Raw genomic sequence first — 15,912 nt, 5'->3', positions numbered from 1 at the left:
TGGCTTGTGGGCAAAGCAAGAATGGCTTTTCTATTTGCAAACCATCAAAAGAAGAGCAAGTGACAAAATATTTTGTGAAACTTGGATTTCTGTGTTTTACAAAGTTTGTACCAGTGCACAGACATGTCCATTCCTTTATGTGTGGCTTGGAGTTGCTCTTGAGCAGCAAAGGCCCAGTTAAAGAGTTTCAATAGAGACTAGGGAGCCTGTGGTCTAAAATGCTGGCTGTCTGGCCTTGTAAGGAAAAATCAAAATGGCCGCCCCAGGCTTAGAGCCAGGAGTCAGAGTGGACAGGTTGGTTCTATCCCAATGTTTGGATCTATTCATATTACTTGACTTTGTTGGCCCTATTTTCTGAGTCAATAAAATGGGGACAGAGCCCTTGCCTTGTGGGTCTGTTGTGAAGATTAAATGAGCCTGTACATGCATCGTTAGAACAATGCTTGGCACATAGTAAATTAGTAGTGTTTGAAATGCCTGTTTTTGTAAGTGATCATGTGTGGTCTTTTCAACACATGTCTCTGTTTTATAGATGAAAAACCCTTAGAATAGATTTTTATTTTTTAATAAAACCCTGACAGATGTGACAATACAATCCTGCCATTATGACCAATTTGGTTTTGAGGTAGGAGAAAGTTGTCCAAGGCCAACTTTGGCAATATCTTCAGACACTTACTGAAAGACTGACTAAAAGCTAAAAGGGATAGTGTTGTGGCTCCATTGATAGAGTGCTTGCCTGGGAAGCCTGAGGCTCTGAGTTCAATCTTCAGTATTGCAAAAACAAAACAATAGTAACAAAAACATTTAAAAACAGACAGGACCTCCAAAACCAAAATGGAAAAAGTAAAGAAGAACCTCTCCTTCTTTTCCTTATGTCTTGGTCTCCTTAATTGTTCAGAGGCATGACTTCTGCTATAAACCTTTTTAAACATACCTGCTGCTTTCTTCATGTCCCATATTCACCCCCATGGGTCCTGACCCTTGTGCTTCCAGTAAAGAGGCTCCTCTAGCTCAGATGCCAGGCATTTCTCGCAAGCAGGGCTTGGAATCTTAGAAAGAGCGAAGAAGAGGGGAGCTATCCACAAGAAGATATGCCATATACCAGGTAGTTACCACTTCATAGATGAAGAAGCCTGGATATTAAGACAACACATCCTTTTGCCAAAAGTCAGAGGCAAGTATGGTAGATTTCAAGATTTAAGTTCAGGTCTGGGATTGCTGTTCTATTCTGGTACTTTTTCTAGGAGTCATATGCTCTTGGTCAAGTCATATAACCTCCTTGAGTGATAGACTTTGGGTGACAGACTCATTTTCTTTACCATGAAGGATTGGAATTAGATCCTCTTTCAAGGCTTCTTCCATTCTGAGCATCTGTGATATGATCCTCTGGCTTTGAGAACTCAAACCAGCACAATACCTTTCCATCAGCCAGATTTACAGCTCCTGACTCCAATAGTACCTATGGCATATTTTCTCTCTTCTTTTCTTTTTTTTGAGGGTAATAGTCCCACTTCCTTTTTTCTTATTACCTTATTAGGAAAAAAAATACTTGACATTTATTGAGCTTGTATTTTGAGCCAGGCACTGAAATGCTAAGTTTTGCATGCATTATTGAATTCTTTAGATATTCCAGATTGTAAAATCTGTTATTTAGGTCCATCTTACCATGAATGAAAGGACTTGGATTTAATAAATAAGGAATGACACTATCCAACAAAAGGTGGCGGATCAGGATATAAACCTTGACCTGGCTGACCCTGGAAATGTGGCATAGAAACTCTACCAAAGTATGGGCTCCTGCCTCACCAAGATGAGGCCTGCTCACTGCTCTGTCCTCTCAGCCGAGAGTCATGATACTGCACCACGGGCTTAGAATAAATACTTGCTGAATGAATGAAGAGTACTTAGGATTCAGCTCTTAGTTTCATCCCATACTCCTTTGAAAGTCTGCTTTTTATTGGTGTCTCTTTGGAGATACTAATTAATTAAACCGATCTTTATTCCATGCCCATCTTGGGCTTAGCTCAAGGTGCAATGCAGGCTGCAGGGAAATCTACCTCCGCTGTGTGTAAGTGCATTGGAAGGGGGCCCGGGGAAGACCCCTTTGACTCCTGCAGCAGTCCTTGATGAGCATGTATGAGTAAGGAGCCTGCATCTAGTTTTGGCTATCTCAAGGAAGCAGATTTGTGGAGAGCCTGGAGTTCACAGTTCATTTCCCAGTACTGGAGGCTAAGGCTAGAGTTAAAGCCCGACAATGCATTCACAGTATCCTGTAGTTACAGTAGGATAGTTCTAACTCACCCCTGAGCCCATCAAGTGGGTGGGAGTGCTTGTTTGTTGCTTCAATGACGAGGGGATCTGTGCATTTGGTATCATGGGACAACGGGAGCTGGATGTCCTGTGATGTTTGGGAAAGCCCACTCAATGATTTGTACGACTCAAAATGTCACCACTGGGACCATGGAGAAGCTGTTTTAGGTGAAGTCCTTTCTTGGGCAAGAGGGGGAATGAGGCTACAGCATTCCCGTGTATACCAGTAAGTCACAAAGATTGTCTGTGGTGGCATTGGAGACCTTCCCAGACTATAGAGCAGCCCAGGAGGGTCTAGCAAGGACCTGGGCTAAGCTCATTTGCTAGAACAGATCTCATGTGGGTGGGTGGGTGGAAGATGGAGTAGAACTGAGAGTTCAGGTCATTGGGTCCTTGTGGGGTAGGTTAAGCTGACTGAGTCTGAAGGGAGACATGTTAAGATATAGTCTTCTAGTGATGCATGCCTGTTACAGGAATGTTTAGTTGGCTGTGATTGTTTACAGCTGTAGAGGCAGAAGGGGCATGAGTTTGAGGGGGGGGAACTTTGTGCCTGTCCTAGAGCTTGAACTCAGGGCCTGAGCTCTGTCCCCGAGCTGCTTTTGATCAAGGAAGCATTCTCCCACTTGAGCCACAGCTCCATTTATGCTTTTTTTTGGGGGGGGGGTAGTTTAATATCGACAAGAGTTTCATGTACTTTCCTTCCTGGGCTGGCTTCATTCAGACTGTGATCCTCAGATCTCATCCTCCTGAGTAGCTAGGATTATAGGCAGAGCCACCGGCACTCAGGGTTTGAACTCAGGACGTTGTACTTGCTCTGCTTGCTTGCTTGGCTGACACTCTACCAGTTACGCCATTCCCTTAGCCTGGCTTTTTGCTGGTTGTTTTGGATGTGTTGTCTTACAGACTTTATTTTTGCTGCTTTGAACTGTAATCCTTTGAGTATCAACCTCCTAAGTCGCTAGGATTATAGACATGGCCACTGGCTCCTGGAAAGTCTGATACCTTGAGGCCAGCCTGGGCTACATAGCACGTCAAAGCCATCCTAGGCTACTTAACAAAATCCAAATGCCAAAGAGACTGAAGGAGGGAGGAGAAGAAAGAGGACAAAGAGAGTATGTTGGCAAGAGATGAGTAGAGAGAGGTTCTGAATAGACCAGTCTCCTATTAATGATAGATTTTGAGCCCTTCCTTTTTTTTTTTGGTCCGGTCGTGGGGCCTGAACTCTGGGCCTGGGCGCTGTCCCTTAGCTCTTCAGCTCAAGGCTAGCACTCTACCACGAGCCACAGTGCCACTTCCGGCTTTTTTTTTCTTATGGGGTGCTGAGGAATCGAACCCAGGGCCTCGAGCATGCAAGGCAAGCGCTCTACCACTGAGCCACCTTCCCAGCCCTTTTGAGCCCTTCCTATGGGCCACCCATGGTGCCAGCTACTTTCCGTGAGATAGCCACAGTGATCCGGAGGGGCTATTTTATAGAAAAGAGGCACAGAAAAGTTAACTTGCCTTAAATCTCACAATTAGTGAGGGGTAGAGCTGGGATTTGAACCCACATTTTGGATTACCGAGAGCAGTGGTTTGCAAACTCTGATAACCTCCAAAATCATTCGGTGAGTTAACAAAGGAGGCTTGGTAAAGAGAGTTCTCCCAGGTGATTCTGATATGACTAGGGTTTGAGAGCCACTGTTTGAAGGAAAAGGACCTGGAAGGCAAAGGGAGAAGACAGTGTCATTCTTTGCCACTATCCTAAATTCCAGGGGACAGGAAGGGAAGAATGGCAGGTGGAAGGATGAATGGAATAATCCTTCTTTGTGCTTCAATAGGGCTTGTGGAGCCATCATCCTGACATCCTAATGTGATCCATAAGGAACCCTCCCATGTCTCCTCCATGTGTGTCCATGGGCTCAAGAAGGTCACTTTCACAAGACAGATATATCCTTGCCTGTGTTCCTTCTCCCTGCCACCTTGTATGTGCTCACCAGCTTCTACAGTCCTTCCATTTCATTCATGCTGTGTGGAGTGTTTGAAAGCGCTTTTCTCAGTCACTGTGTGGCTCTCACCATCGGAATGGCTCCCAGCCCTCTACAGACAGAGCACCTCTAATGGCAGGCCCGTGCCTGAAGACAGGCTTTTGTCCTTAAGGATTTTCTTTTCTAAAGACTGAAATATCTCCAATTTCTTTGGGCTGTCTCTCATCTAAGAGTTTTAAAAGTTCTTTCATCCAGGCCATTGTTCCCTGAAAAATGATCTTTACAATTTTTTTCTTTTGTTTTCTGCATTCTTTCCAAGGAAAGATACTCACACACAGCATACAGTACCAAGGGCATAATTGAGATCACCCACCTTCCTTCCTTTCTTCCTTCCTTCCTCCCTTCTTTCTTTCTTTCTAACTTGAAGTCTAGATCTAGGCATTGTCCCTAAACTGCTTTTGCTTGAGGCAAGTGCTCTGCCAATTGAGTAACAGGGCCACTCCTGGCTTTTCTGAGATGAGTCTCATGGACTTTTCTGCCTGGTCTAGTTTAGAACAGTGGTTCTCAGATCTCAGTCTCCTGAGTAGCTAGGATTATACGCATGCCCGGCTGAGATCAGTTTCTTATTGAGTGGTTCTATGTCTCTCAAACCCCTTAGCCTTTTCAAAGTTACTGTAGTATTAAATTGAACTTCGAGCCAGTGAAAAAGCATTTACTATTTCTGTCTGCCTTGCAAAGGTATTTCTCTTCCCTTCTTGGGTTTGTGCAGTTGGCTTGACTTAAATGTAAGACTGTTCTTTGATTTTTGTTAAATTCACCACACTAAGAGCTATTGGGATGCAGCTCTTTCACGGGGCATAGGAGCTCTTTTTTCTGTATTAATGTCATTCATGAAGGGGAAAGAGTTTGGTGGTGTCCATGACAGTTGGACTTTGAAAAAAGTTATAATTGCTAATTTTTTGTATGAGTGTGTGTGTGTGTGTGTGTGTGTGTGTGTGTGTGTGTGTGTGTGTGTTCTGGTCCCAGGCTTGAATTCAGGACCTGGGCTTTTATGTTCCAGGCTAATGTTCTACTATTTGGGCCACAGCTCCATTTCTGGATTTTTGGTGGTTAATTTGAGATATGAATCTCACAGGCTTTTCTCCCTGGGTTGGCTTTGAACCACGATCCTCAAATCTCAGCCTCTTGAGTAGCTATGATACTAGGTGTGAGCCACTGCTGCCTGGCCCAAATGTTTCAGTGGGCTTTATTGGGCCTGTGGGCTGGACATGGACATTTCCCATCCCTGAAAGGAGATAGGCATGACTGCCTTTATCTCTCTGACATAAATGACATTCATTCATAGGGAAATCTCACCATTCCTTCCATCAATAACAGGTAGAACAGGCTGGAAAGGTGGTGAGGCTGTACTTTAACTATAATTATGTAATTATGCCATATACAAGATAATAATCTTGTATATATCCTAATCAGTAATTATGTTATATACAAGATATTGGTGATTGATGTACTCTATCAGAAGAAACTTTCTGTTTGGCCTAATCACCATGTTGTCAGAATAAAGTTGCTCTAAAGGCAAACAGTAAGAGGGCTGGTAGAGCTACCCCATATAAAGGGCTACATGATAAAGATTGGGCATGGTGGTACTTTAGAAGGGTAAAACTCAAAGGCAGAGTCTGATAGGATTTAGAGAATTAGCAGTGAGTTATCTTTCCTTTTCTGTCTTGAAAACCATCAGCATTGTCACCAGCCCAACTATTGAACTCCTCCTTAGTACTATGTCAAGTTTGCTGGAGAGCTTGCTCTTCTCCAGTGTTAGCTGATGTTGCTATTAGATGATTAGTTGGATGTTTGTGTAGCTCAGCTACAGTGGTAGTGGGCTCCCTTTGTGCTACTGAGAATTGAATGCACAGTCTTGTGCATGCTAGGCAAACACACTACCACTTGAACCATGCCTCCAGCTCTTTTGTTTTCTATTTTGTTTTTGAGATAGTGTTTTGGCAACTTTGTTTTGGCTGGCTTTAAATTCATAATCTTCCTGTCCCTGTTTCCTGGATATGTAGGTTATAAGTATATGCTATCATGCCTGCCATTTGGGGATCATTGATACCTTTCTACGAATATTAGTTTGGGCAATTGCAATGGCTATATATAAGTTGGAATAAGTCAAACTTCAGCAATTTCATATGGCTCAGTCAAAATGTACCTTGGAATTTTCCTTGGCATTTCTGTCAAGTCATACTACCTTTCTTATTCTACCCTCTTGGGGCTTATAATCTTCCTGCCTCTGCCTCCAAGGAGCTGTGATTAGAGTCATGTACCACTATGCCCAGCTGTCGAAATTAAATTTTATGTTTTCCTGTCCCATTCTGTCAGAGTCCTACTCTGGTTCCTAAAAGTACTAGCTTTCTCTGAATTTTAGGTCATCTGCACTTCCAGACTGCGTGCTATAGATGTTCCTAGCCAGATCATTGATAAAAATGTAGGACAGGGCTGGATTCTGCTGTAATGTACTACAGAAAACTAGGTAAAAGAGGAAACTAAAGTCCATAATGGAGAACAGAATTGCCTAGGAAGGACTGGTTGATTAAAATTGTGGACCTAGCTGAGGTCTCCTTTAGGTCAATTCTTTTCACTTTACCGATCTTCTTCCAAGTTTCTGTGCCCTCTGAACTCCCTGCCTATGGTGGCTGACTTCTTCAGCCTGCATGCTCCCTTCTTCCTCTACCTCAAGTTCCTGTCTGAGATATTTAGTTCCGAGGTCCTGATAATCTGTCCTACACGATGGTGTCAGCAGTTGAGGAATCCGAGCATTTTAAAGAGAAGAGTGGCTCAGGAACCCCATGAAATGACCCAGGAAAGGAAGAAGCTCACGTTTAAATAGAAATACATGTTAAGTGACTTCTCTATTTAAAACGCATTTCTGAACATGAGGTTCTTTGCATGATTTTCTCTTCCCAATTCCCATTCACCCTACAGACATGATTGATCTCTTGCAGCCTCTTTTTCAATTGATCCCCTTCTTGCTCCATCTTGACTACTTTTATAGTTCTGGAAAATTAGATGAATACTTCCATCACCTTCTGGCTTTAGGTAATTATTCTTTTTAAAGTCCTTATGGCTTCGTAAGAATTCAACATTGGCACCCATAGCAATTAGTGACATTTAATTTTTCTCCTTTGGAATGAAAAAAAAAAGATGGTATATGTAGATTTTTCACTGGAAAAAAAAGGTACTCTGAAAGTGAATGAAATAAAAGACTTGGCAGGAATAACTTTGGCTTTTTTTCTGAACCTTTCTTTTTTTAACTTCCTTTCTTAAAGTGCTTTTAGCCAGGGTGAGGGGAAAGAAGGATGGATTGAAAGCTATTGGAACTGGATGGGATATCACAGTTTAAGGTGGGAGACAGCATTAGCTTAAATGATGGAGACTTTCAACTTCAGGCCTAGTTCCTGAACATTGCATCTTTCCCTTGCCTGTTTCAGTAAATGGTTTCTCTTCTCTGTATTAGTCATTCTCATGACAGGCTTCATGATGGCCCAGCTGCTTATAAATGACTTTGCCTTTATAGTCATTTCCATTTTTCTGAGCTGTAAAAGCAACTATCTCCATGGGGATTTTCCCAAAGGAGTGTAACATAGTTTCAAGAGCCATACGTATACTTTGCATATATTTTACATATGATTTACAGTCTGTTCCAAGGCAATTTCAACTTGGCCTGCCTTATGTATTGCCAATCTTTTTCTCTTCTTGTTCCTGTCCGTATACCAGGGAACCTGGTTATACAGTTATACAGACATCTACATTGTAGAATGAATGTGGCACTAGAGAGGAAACAGAAAGGATCAAAAGTGTCAGACACCTTTTTGGGAATCCAGAATATTCCATGAGCTCAGCTACTGAAGCAATTGGTCAGGATGTGATAACAGAAGACACCTCAATTGCTTTCTTCAAGTTTTGGGATTTTTTTTTTGGAGGTAGTCATTTTGTAAGAATTCTTCATTGATAATTTTTGATTTCTTGTCTATCAAAGAATCATCTAAACTCATTTCCTGTTTCCTGCCTATCTTTAGGTAAATTGGTATAGAACTGGCTTTGGAGTTGTAGTTGTAGTTCAGAGCCCATGGTAAGACTGTTTTGAGAATAGGTAGTTTCCTTTTTTACCATGAGTCCTTGGTTCCTCCCATGCCTTACCTTTTGGAAGCCCCAGAATAAGAATAAATGCCCAGAGTAACCCCTAAACTTCAACCCATTTATGGTTACAGGGTTCTTACAACCTGCTGTTTTGCTTCTTCATGTCCATTTTGCTTTATTATCAGAAATACTAATGTGTTGACAGTAGAATCCAAATCTTCATTCCCAATTTAGTGTATTTCCATTTAAGGTTGCTCTAAGCTGAAGAAGATGAATATTTTACTTGAGTAGTAATGCTTACAACTATGTATGTAGCTCAATAAAACCCAATAAGTACATATTTGAATTTTGAAAACACAGGTGGTGGGTGATTTGCATTTTAAAAGGATATTTCCCTTCACAAAAGGATCCACCACAGGGTTCCATTAAATATCCAATTCCTCTTAGTTCATTTATCACATGATTTAATTTTCTGAAATTTGATTTACATGCTATTCTAAAGGAGTAGCTTCCAAGTTTCTTTGAGTCTGGAATCACTGGAGCAATTTATTTAAAATTCAGATTCTTACCCCAACTCTCCCCCTAGACTTGAATTCATTATGTCTGGGGTGGGGCTCAGCACATTCATTTTAATAAACCTTCCCAGGTGGTTGAGGTAGGTCATCTATCAAATATACATTGGAAAGCACATTAGCTGAAGCCCCACTAGAGTGATTTCTCCAAGGCCTGAGTACCCCATATTCCCAAGGATCCTGCTTACCCTCCATTTGGTAAATTAAAAAAATATATTAATTTAGATCAAATAGACTCTTCCCACTTTTTTATTTTTACTTGTTCTCCTACAGTGGCCAAATACCTTTCATCTCAAATGTAACATAGATGTCCTATCCCTTTTATTAAGTAGTACTGAGGTTTGAACTCAGGCTCTCTTGTTTGCTGGGCAAATGCTCTACTGATGAGCCATACTTCCTGCCCTTTTGTTCACTGGTTACTTTTAAGATAGAGTCTTGCTCTTTGCCTGAGTCTGCACTTGGACTGCAATCCTCTTGTTTTATATTTTCCACGGTAGCTAAGATGACACCACTATGCCTGGCCTTTTCTGTTGAAATGAGGTCCTGTAAACTTGTTTTTTCCCAGGCTAGGCCCAGTTCTCTTCATCTCATAGCCGGGATGACAGGTGGGCAATATTATACCCAGCTATAAGTTGAGAAGCTGTCTTGAGAACTATTTGCCTGACCAGGGGGGTGGGGGTGGGGCAGTCTTAGCTGCCCCGAGTAGCTAGGATTTATAGGTATGAACACTATGATGGGTGGGCATTCGTATTTCTTTTTCCTTTTAAACTTTTTTATCTTTAGTTGTACAAAGGAGTTGCCTTTCAACAAAGCAGTTTATGAATACAATATATCTCCCTTTCAACATTCTCACTTATTCTTCCCCTACCTACCCCTTACACATATCGGATACACATTGGATTCTTGACTACATTCTCCCTCCCTCTCTCCTTTTTTTAATTGATCGCTCCTCTTCCTTTGACCGCACTCCTTTCGAGTACTCATTTCCTGGTATTTATTTTTTGAACTTTGATTTAGCCTTTCCAAGAAATTACACTTAAGGTCACCCCTGAATCTTTGGTCTTTCACTTAATACATTTGTGTACACTTGCATACCACTCAAAGTATTTTCTTTTATTGTGAAAATACTGTACAGAGGGGTTACAATTACATGGGCAAGATAATGAGTACATTTTTTATCAAGCATTGTAGCCTCTACCTTTGTTTCCCCTTCCCATCCCTTCCCTTCCTCTCCTTGCCCCCCAGCCAATCCCCCCCCCCCCGACCAAAGTTGTAAAGTTCGTTTTCGACATAATAACTTGTACATCTCATTGTTGCAATGGGTCCACCTGTATCCCTATTTAAACTATGTTTTTTCCCTTCCCCCCCACAAATTATACCAACATCAAATACACTGAAAGCAGGGGTTATACCGTGGGGGAGGGACATACAAAGCAACATAGAAATCATCTTATAAATGTGTTAGAAACAATCACATGAAAGAAAAAAACATTTGAATACCTATCTTAGGGTTCATTTCCCTAACATCAACTTATCTGACCTTTTCTGCTTGACTCAGACATATACTAGTTATTGCAAATAAGGGAAACCATGGGACCTGTTTCTTTGGGCCTGGCTTACTTCACTTCATATTTACATCTCTTAAAGCGGGCAATGCTCTTATGAGTGATTGTCTACTAAATTATGATCTTTAATCCATTCTGTTCCTATTCTCTTTCTACAAACTGTAACTGCCCGCTACATCCTTTCTACTTTGTGCTCTTGACTGGGTTGTTGAAGGCTTTGATTTGGTTCAGAAATATCAACCACTACCTATAATAGCTATTTCTGTGAAGCTTTCTCTTATACAAAATGTAGGCCTTTATTCCTTTCTAGTATTCTTCCTTCCAGAAAAAGACAAACAATAATTTTCTTAACAAAACAAACGATGAGAGTATCTTGCTTTGGCGTGATTCCATTCCTTTATGAGTATTAATCCTAGTCCTAGAGCCTTTAAACTATGATTATAGTTCAATGAAATTTGTTTAAAAAATAGACTCCATGACATTTATAGTACATGTATCTATGTATTTAATACATCACTGATCCTTTAAAAGTCAGTTGCTTGACCTATATTTTGCCTCTGATTACTTTTCTAAATCTCTGGTAATCTCTAAAAACATTTAGAGATTTCCATACTTTAGAGGTTTTTTGTTTCCCCCTCCTCCTTTATTAATCCCTTCTATCCTTGATTTTTGCTCTGAGTAAAGGTTCCCTGGTGTGATCTGAATTTTTGTAAAAACGTCTCCAGTAACAATAAGAACAAGCAACTGGTGTAGTTGGTTATTGGTTGGAAATCTTTTATTTTAATTGATATTTGAGAGTTTATGCTTTCCTGAAGTATGGAGCCCTTGTTTGCCTCGCAGAAAGACATAGATTGAGTTTCTATTGTTTGTTTATTGTGGGACTTTGCAGGGCTTCTTTAACCTATGCAGGCTGTGGCTGGACTTGGCTGATGAACCATGGAGGTTCTTTTAGGGCAACAGAAGCACTGAACAAGTGAAGGAAAGAGTGAAGTAATCAGTAGTTGGAGGCAAAGAAAAGAGAAATAGTTTTAGGTCATCTGAGCAACTTTTATAAGCAGGAACTTAGCTGGTAGATTCAATATCATTTCATTTAAAAAGGGTTCTACCAATCTTTAGAAAACAAAGCAAATTGATAATCTCTGGATGGTAAGATTGCAATTGATTATTTTCTTTTTATTCTGAATCCTTTTCAGGTTCTGACAGTGAGCATGTATTACTGTAACAATTAATAAGAAAGAAACATTTTATAAAGTGTGTTGAGCCTTCTTTCTAGGAATATAATATTAAAAAATTTATCACAAATCTACTAATAGCAGAACAATAATTGAAAAAAAAACAGTGGCTCAACAAACAAAAGACTGTCTTTTATAATAGAGAGCCAGCCTCTGCATGGCAGCAGGAAGATTGGTCAAGGGGTGGGGGTGGGGGGAGGTTGGAGTTTGTTGCATGCCCCTGAGTGTGTGTGTGTGTGTGTGTGTGTGTGTGTGTGTGTGTGTACACACTTCTTCCGTTCAAAAATTTTGAGAAGGTTGCATTTCATTTGGGATTTTAACTTTGTCTTCTCTTTCTTTTCTTTTTCCTTTCCCTTCCTCTTCCCTTTTTCCTCTCTCCTTCTTCTTCAGGCCTCTCCCACCTCATGATGAGCGAACAAGGTAGGTGCCCTGTGCTGTATTCCTGTAGCTGCCTGAACTGCTTGCCTTCTTGCCTTTGGCTGGTCACTCAGAGCCTTCTCCCTGGGCAAGCTATTTGCTGCTTGTCTCTCCTGCTATAGACCAAGCTGGCAGCAAGGTTGCCTGCTGTGGTGTGGTGGTGGGGGGCACGTTTTCTGATGCATCTTGTTCTCCAACCCCCATCTTCCCCTGGCTTCTCCATTCTCCGTCACCATTTGTCATCTGGATGCTAGCCCTGCTGGGCTGCCTCCAAGAGGGAAGCATGAAACAAGGCATGACACATCGATAATGGGGGTGAATGAAGCTAATTTCAGAGCGACCAGGCGGTTAACTTCCTCCTGTTCCTCCTCAAGCCCTCGGCTGGGTCCCAGCGTTGGGGGTGAGGAGCGGGGCTTCTCCCTGAATTTCACTCTGGGGAAAGGTTTGCTTTATGTCTTCCCCTCCATTCCATTGCCCATCTTAATGGTATTCTGCCATCTCTGGTCAAAGGAAGCCCTTGGGGATTTGACTGTTTTCAGTTTCATATAAAAGCAAAAATCACGGACAGGACATGCTAATGTCTTCATGTCAGGATTCTAACTTATTATACACCCTGAAGAAAACTGCATATAAAGATCTGTAAATTCAGCATCTGCAACCTAAAATATTCAAATATGCAGGGAAGGAACTGTGTAGGAAATTCAGCTCAGCTAAGCATGGGGTGGGCTGTGAATGAAGCCTTTTCTCCTACATAAAAATTTTCCACATTATCAGCCGAGATCAGAATTTGAGAGCTGAACCTACTCAGAACTGTCTTTTCCTTTGCTGTTCAATTGCCTACTATTGTTTCTTCCAGGCCTTGGGATGATTACAATACTCATCTACCTGTTTTGTCCTGTCACCAGAAGACTCTTCTTTAAGTTTTCTTGTTATTCCTTTTGAAAATACATATGGGACTTAGTGCTTTTTGGGGTGAGGACTAAAGAAGAAATGGGCATTGGTGGCTCATGCCTGTAATCCTAGCTATTCGAGAGGCTGAGACCTGCCCGGGCAGGAAAGTTTGTGAGACTCTTGTCTCCAATAAACGACTCCAAAAAACCAGACATGGCAGTGTGGCTCAAGTGGTAGAGGAAAGAGCGTACTTGACAATTGTCTTGTTTTCTTGGTCTTTGGGGTAGGGTACGGCAGATATGTCAGGCCAGCTTCCCTCTCTTATTCCCTTATATTGAGCCATCAGATGGTTTTGACTGAAAGGGAAGTATGACCAGATTAAGGAACCATTGAGGGCTAAGGAGAAGATTGTTCATAGTGAGCAGATAGCGATGGAGGTGGCAGTTGATGGCACCTAAATTGGCGAGAAAACCTACTTTTCTAATATAAGTGTTTTCCCTAGCATGACCCCATATTCATGATGTAGAGTCCAGAAATATCTATGAAGAGAAGGTTTGGTAGACAGCAGGTAGATCTGAAGGGAGAAGGTCAGAGTTCTCCAGTGTTGGGTGAGGGTCTAGAAGATGCTGCTCTGAACCCTGTTTGTTCTTGGAGATGAGGGAAGTGAGTCCCAGCAGCAAGCACTCTGATGCGGATATGAATAGATGTGCTTGATGTGGATCTGACACCCTTGCTGGTTGAGAGTCAGGTACTTCTCTAGGAAGAGAAAGGAACTGAGTTCTATGAATTGCTAGAACTTGCTGGCCCACCTTTGGTGATGAATTACAACAGAAAAATGCAGCCCCTCAAAGTCCTGGTAGGAAATCTTCCTATCCTCTCTAGTCTTATACTCCCAGCTTTCCTTCAGGGGTTGTCTATGTTTACAGAGTGCTCAGGGCACTGAAGATAAAACATTGCTCCTGCAGATGGGACAGGATTGCCATGGCTTGTTCAAAATACACTGCTGTAGCAGGAAGGCTAAAACCCCAACATGGGTGTAAAAAGCCTGCAGAGGATCTGTATTGTATCCTTTGCACATTTATGAGGCATTCAGACACAACCATGCTCCAGAGGACTAAGTCAAGTACTTTAGAAAAGTACAGAGAAAGGAAAGGAGAGGGATAATGACATCTCCCTCTTTAGAAGCGTTTTGAGAAACTGGATAGATTTCTGGGTGATGGAACCACTAAAATTTTAAGCTGATACTTGTGGCTTAGTGCATTTGAAGAGCACCCTTTGACTGAATTCTTTTCCCTCTCATTCTTTTCCATCTCCCCCCATCCTTCATCATTCTTTCCTTCTGATGACCAAACCACCTTAAAAACCAGTTCTCTTTCTACTAATCTTCTCTGACTTCTCTTTATTCCTGCACACGAGAGAAACGGGGCTTCCTTCCGATTCTCACAGACTCTCCAGTTTGTTTTTGAACCTGCAAAACATGTGTGGAAATATTTTATGTATGTCTTGTTTGTGTTCACTAATTCACGTGTGTTCCCCTCTTGGCTCTCATGGCTAACATTGATGCTGGGAAAATACAAGAGAACTCAGCCTCTCTGAAGCTTTCCCTAACCATTTTCTTAAAATCACAATAATGTTAGTAATCATAATAAAGCTTGGTTAAATGTGTGCAATTTCACACCCATGTGGCCGTGCATTGCCTCTGCATGTTGAGTCTGTCATGTTTCTGGGGATGGGACTGGGGAAGACCCAATGGGCTAAGGCTTAAACAGGAAGCTGACAGAAGCAGCCTGGTTGGCCCTCATGTTTACTGCTTAAGCCTCCCAGTATGGGTTTGCTTTGTGCTACTGCCTTGGCCCCTCTGTCATGAGATGTGTTGTGTTAAGGTCTCCGTGTGTCTACAGTGTTCTGATGTTCCCTCTCCTTTCTCTTGCCCTCTCACCGCCTCCACGGTGGACACGTTTCCCTCTCTTTAACTGGACCTTCCACTTCCTTTCTGTAGGTAGAAGTAAAGGTAGAGATCGCTTTATTTTTTTTCTTTATTGTTATAACTGTCAATCTGCTTTCTGAATCACTCACATTTATAAGGGGGGAATTGTTGATTCTAATACAGTCGGATTAGAATTTTAATGCTTGAAGCAACAACTAAAAGGAAAAGGAGCCTGACCAAAAAAGGTGATTAGTATGATTTCTCTTCAACACGCTTTGTGCCCAGTGCTTTGAGGATGGTTGTGTGTTAGTTTGCCTTTCTCTAAGTCCAGGATGAGCCTCATACAGGGTGCTTATACATTTCTGCTTCTGGAACAGGAATGGGGATGCTGGGGCAGTGGGGATACAGTTTGGAGTAGATCTATTTTATTGCTGGGATTCTGGGATCCCCTTCCAGTTAGGCGGGTTGATGGAACAGGGGGATGTGAAATTATGTACCATTGTGGCTACCCCTGGGGGATAAGTAGATTTGGAGGTAGCATTGGTGAGGGAAAGATGGCTGATGGGAAAGGGGAGAGGATTGGTAAACTGCATGGAATCTCCCTTAATGCAGATATTGTTATCTTTTCCCCTTTGTGTTACATTTACTATATGTATATACGGTTGGAATTTTTTTTTTTTTGGCTGGGGTTAATAGGATGAGAATGGAGGGAGGGAGTGTGGAAGAACACAAGAATGAAAATGCATTATCCTGGAAGGAGCAAGAGGAGAAAGAGGTAATGTGGGATTGTAACGTTCAAAGTCAGCTTTCTGCCAGGTAGGCAGGGAGGAGGAGAGGCGCTGGGCGGGTAGGCTTGCTTCAGTGCTCTGACATGCCTGACAGTGCTTCACACCTTCAAGT

The 15,912-nt window shown here is 41.9% G+C and overlaps 1 protein-coding gene across 4 annotated transcripts in view; it reads left to right on the top strand.

The window, feature by feature from the left end:
* The window catches only part of Nrxn3 (neurexin 3), a 1,519,933-nt gene that overhangs the window by 37,467 nt on the left and 1,466,554 nt on the right, over positions 1–15,912 (top strand). For 2 of the 4 annotated variants that reach the window (XM_042692579.1, XM_042692578.1), the window contains exons 3-4: positions 12,168–12,197; positions 15,085–15,096. In XM_042692579.1, coding sequence (XP_042548513.1) covers positions 12,168–12,197; positions 15,085–15,096 — 42 coding nt within the window. The remainder of the gene's footprint in view (positions 1–12,167; positions 12,198–15,084; positions 15,097–15,912) is intronic. The other 2 variants (XM_042692577.1, XM_042692576.1) reach the window with 1 other exon arrangement.

This window comes from Dipodomys spectabilis, unplaced genomic scaffold (assembly GCF_019054845.1).
Source record: "Dipodomys spectabilis isolate Male_0828 unplaced genomic scaffold, ASM1905484v1 ptg000157l, whole genome shotgun sequence".
NCBI lineage: Eukaryota > Metazoa > Chordata > Mammalia > Rodentia > Heteromyidae > Dipodomys > Dipodomys spectabilis.
The sequence above is the reverse complement of the archived record's forward strand: the minus strand, read 5'-3'. Positions and strand labels throughout refer to the sequence as shown.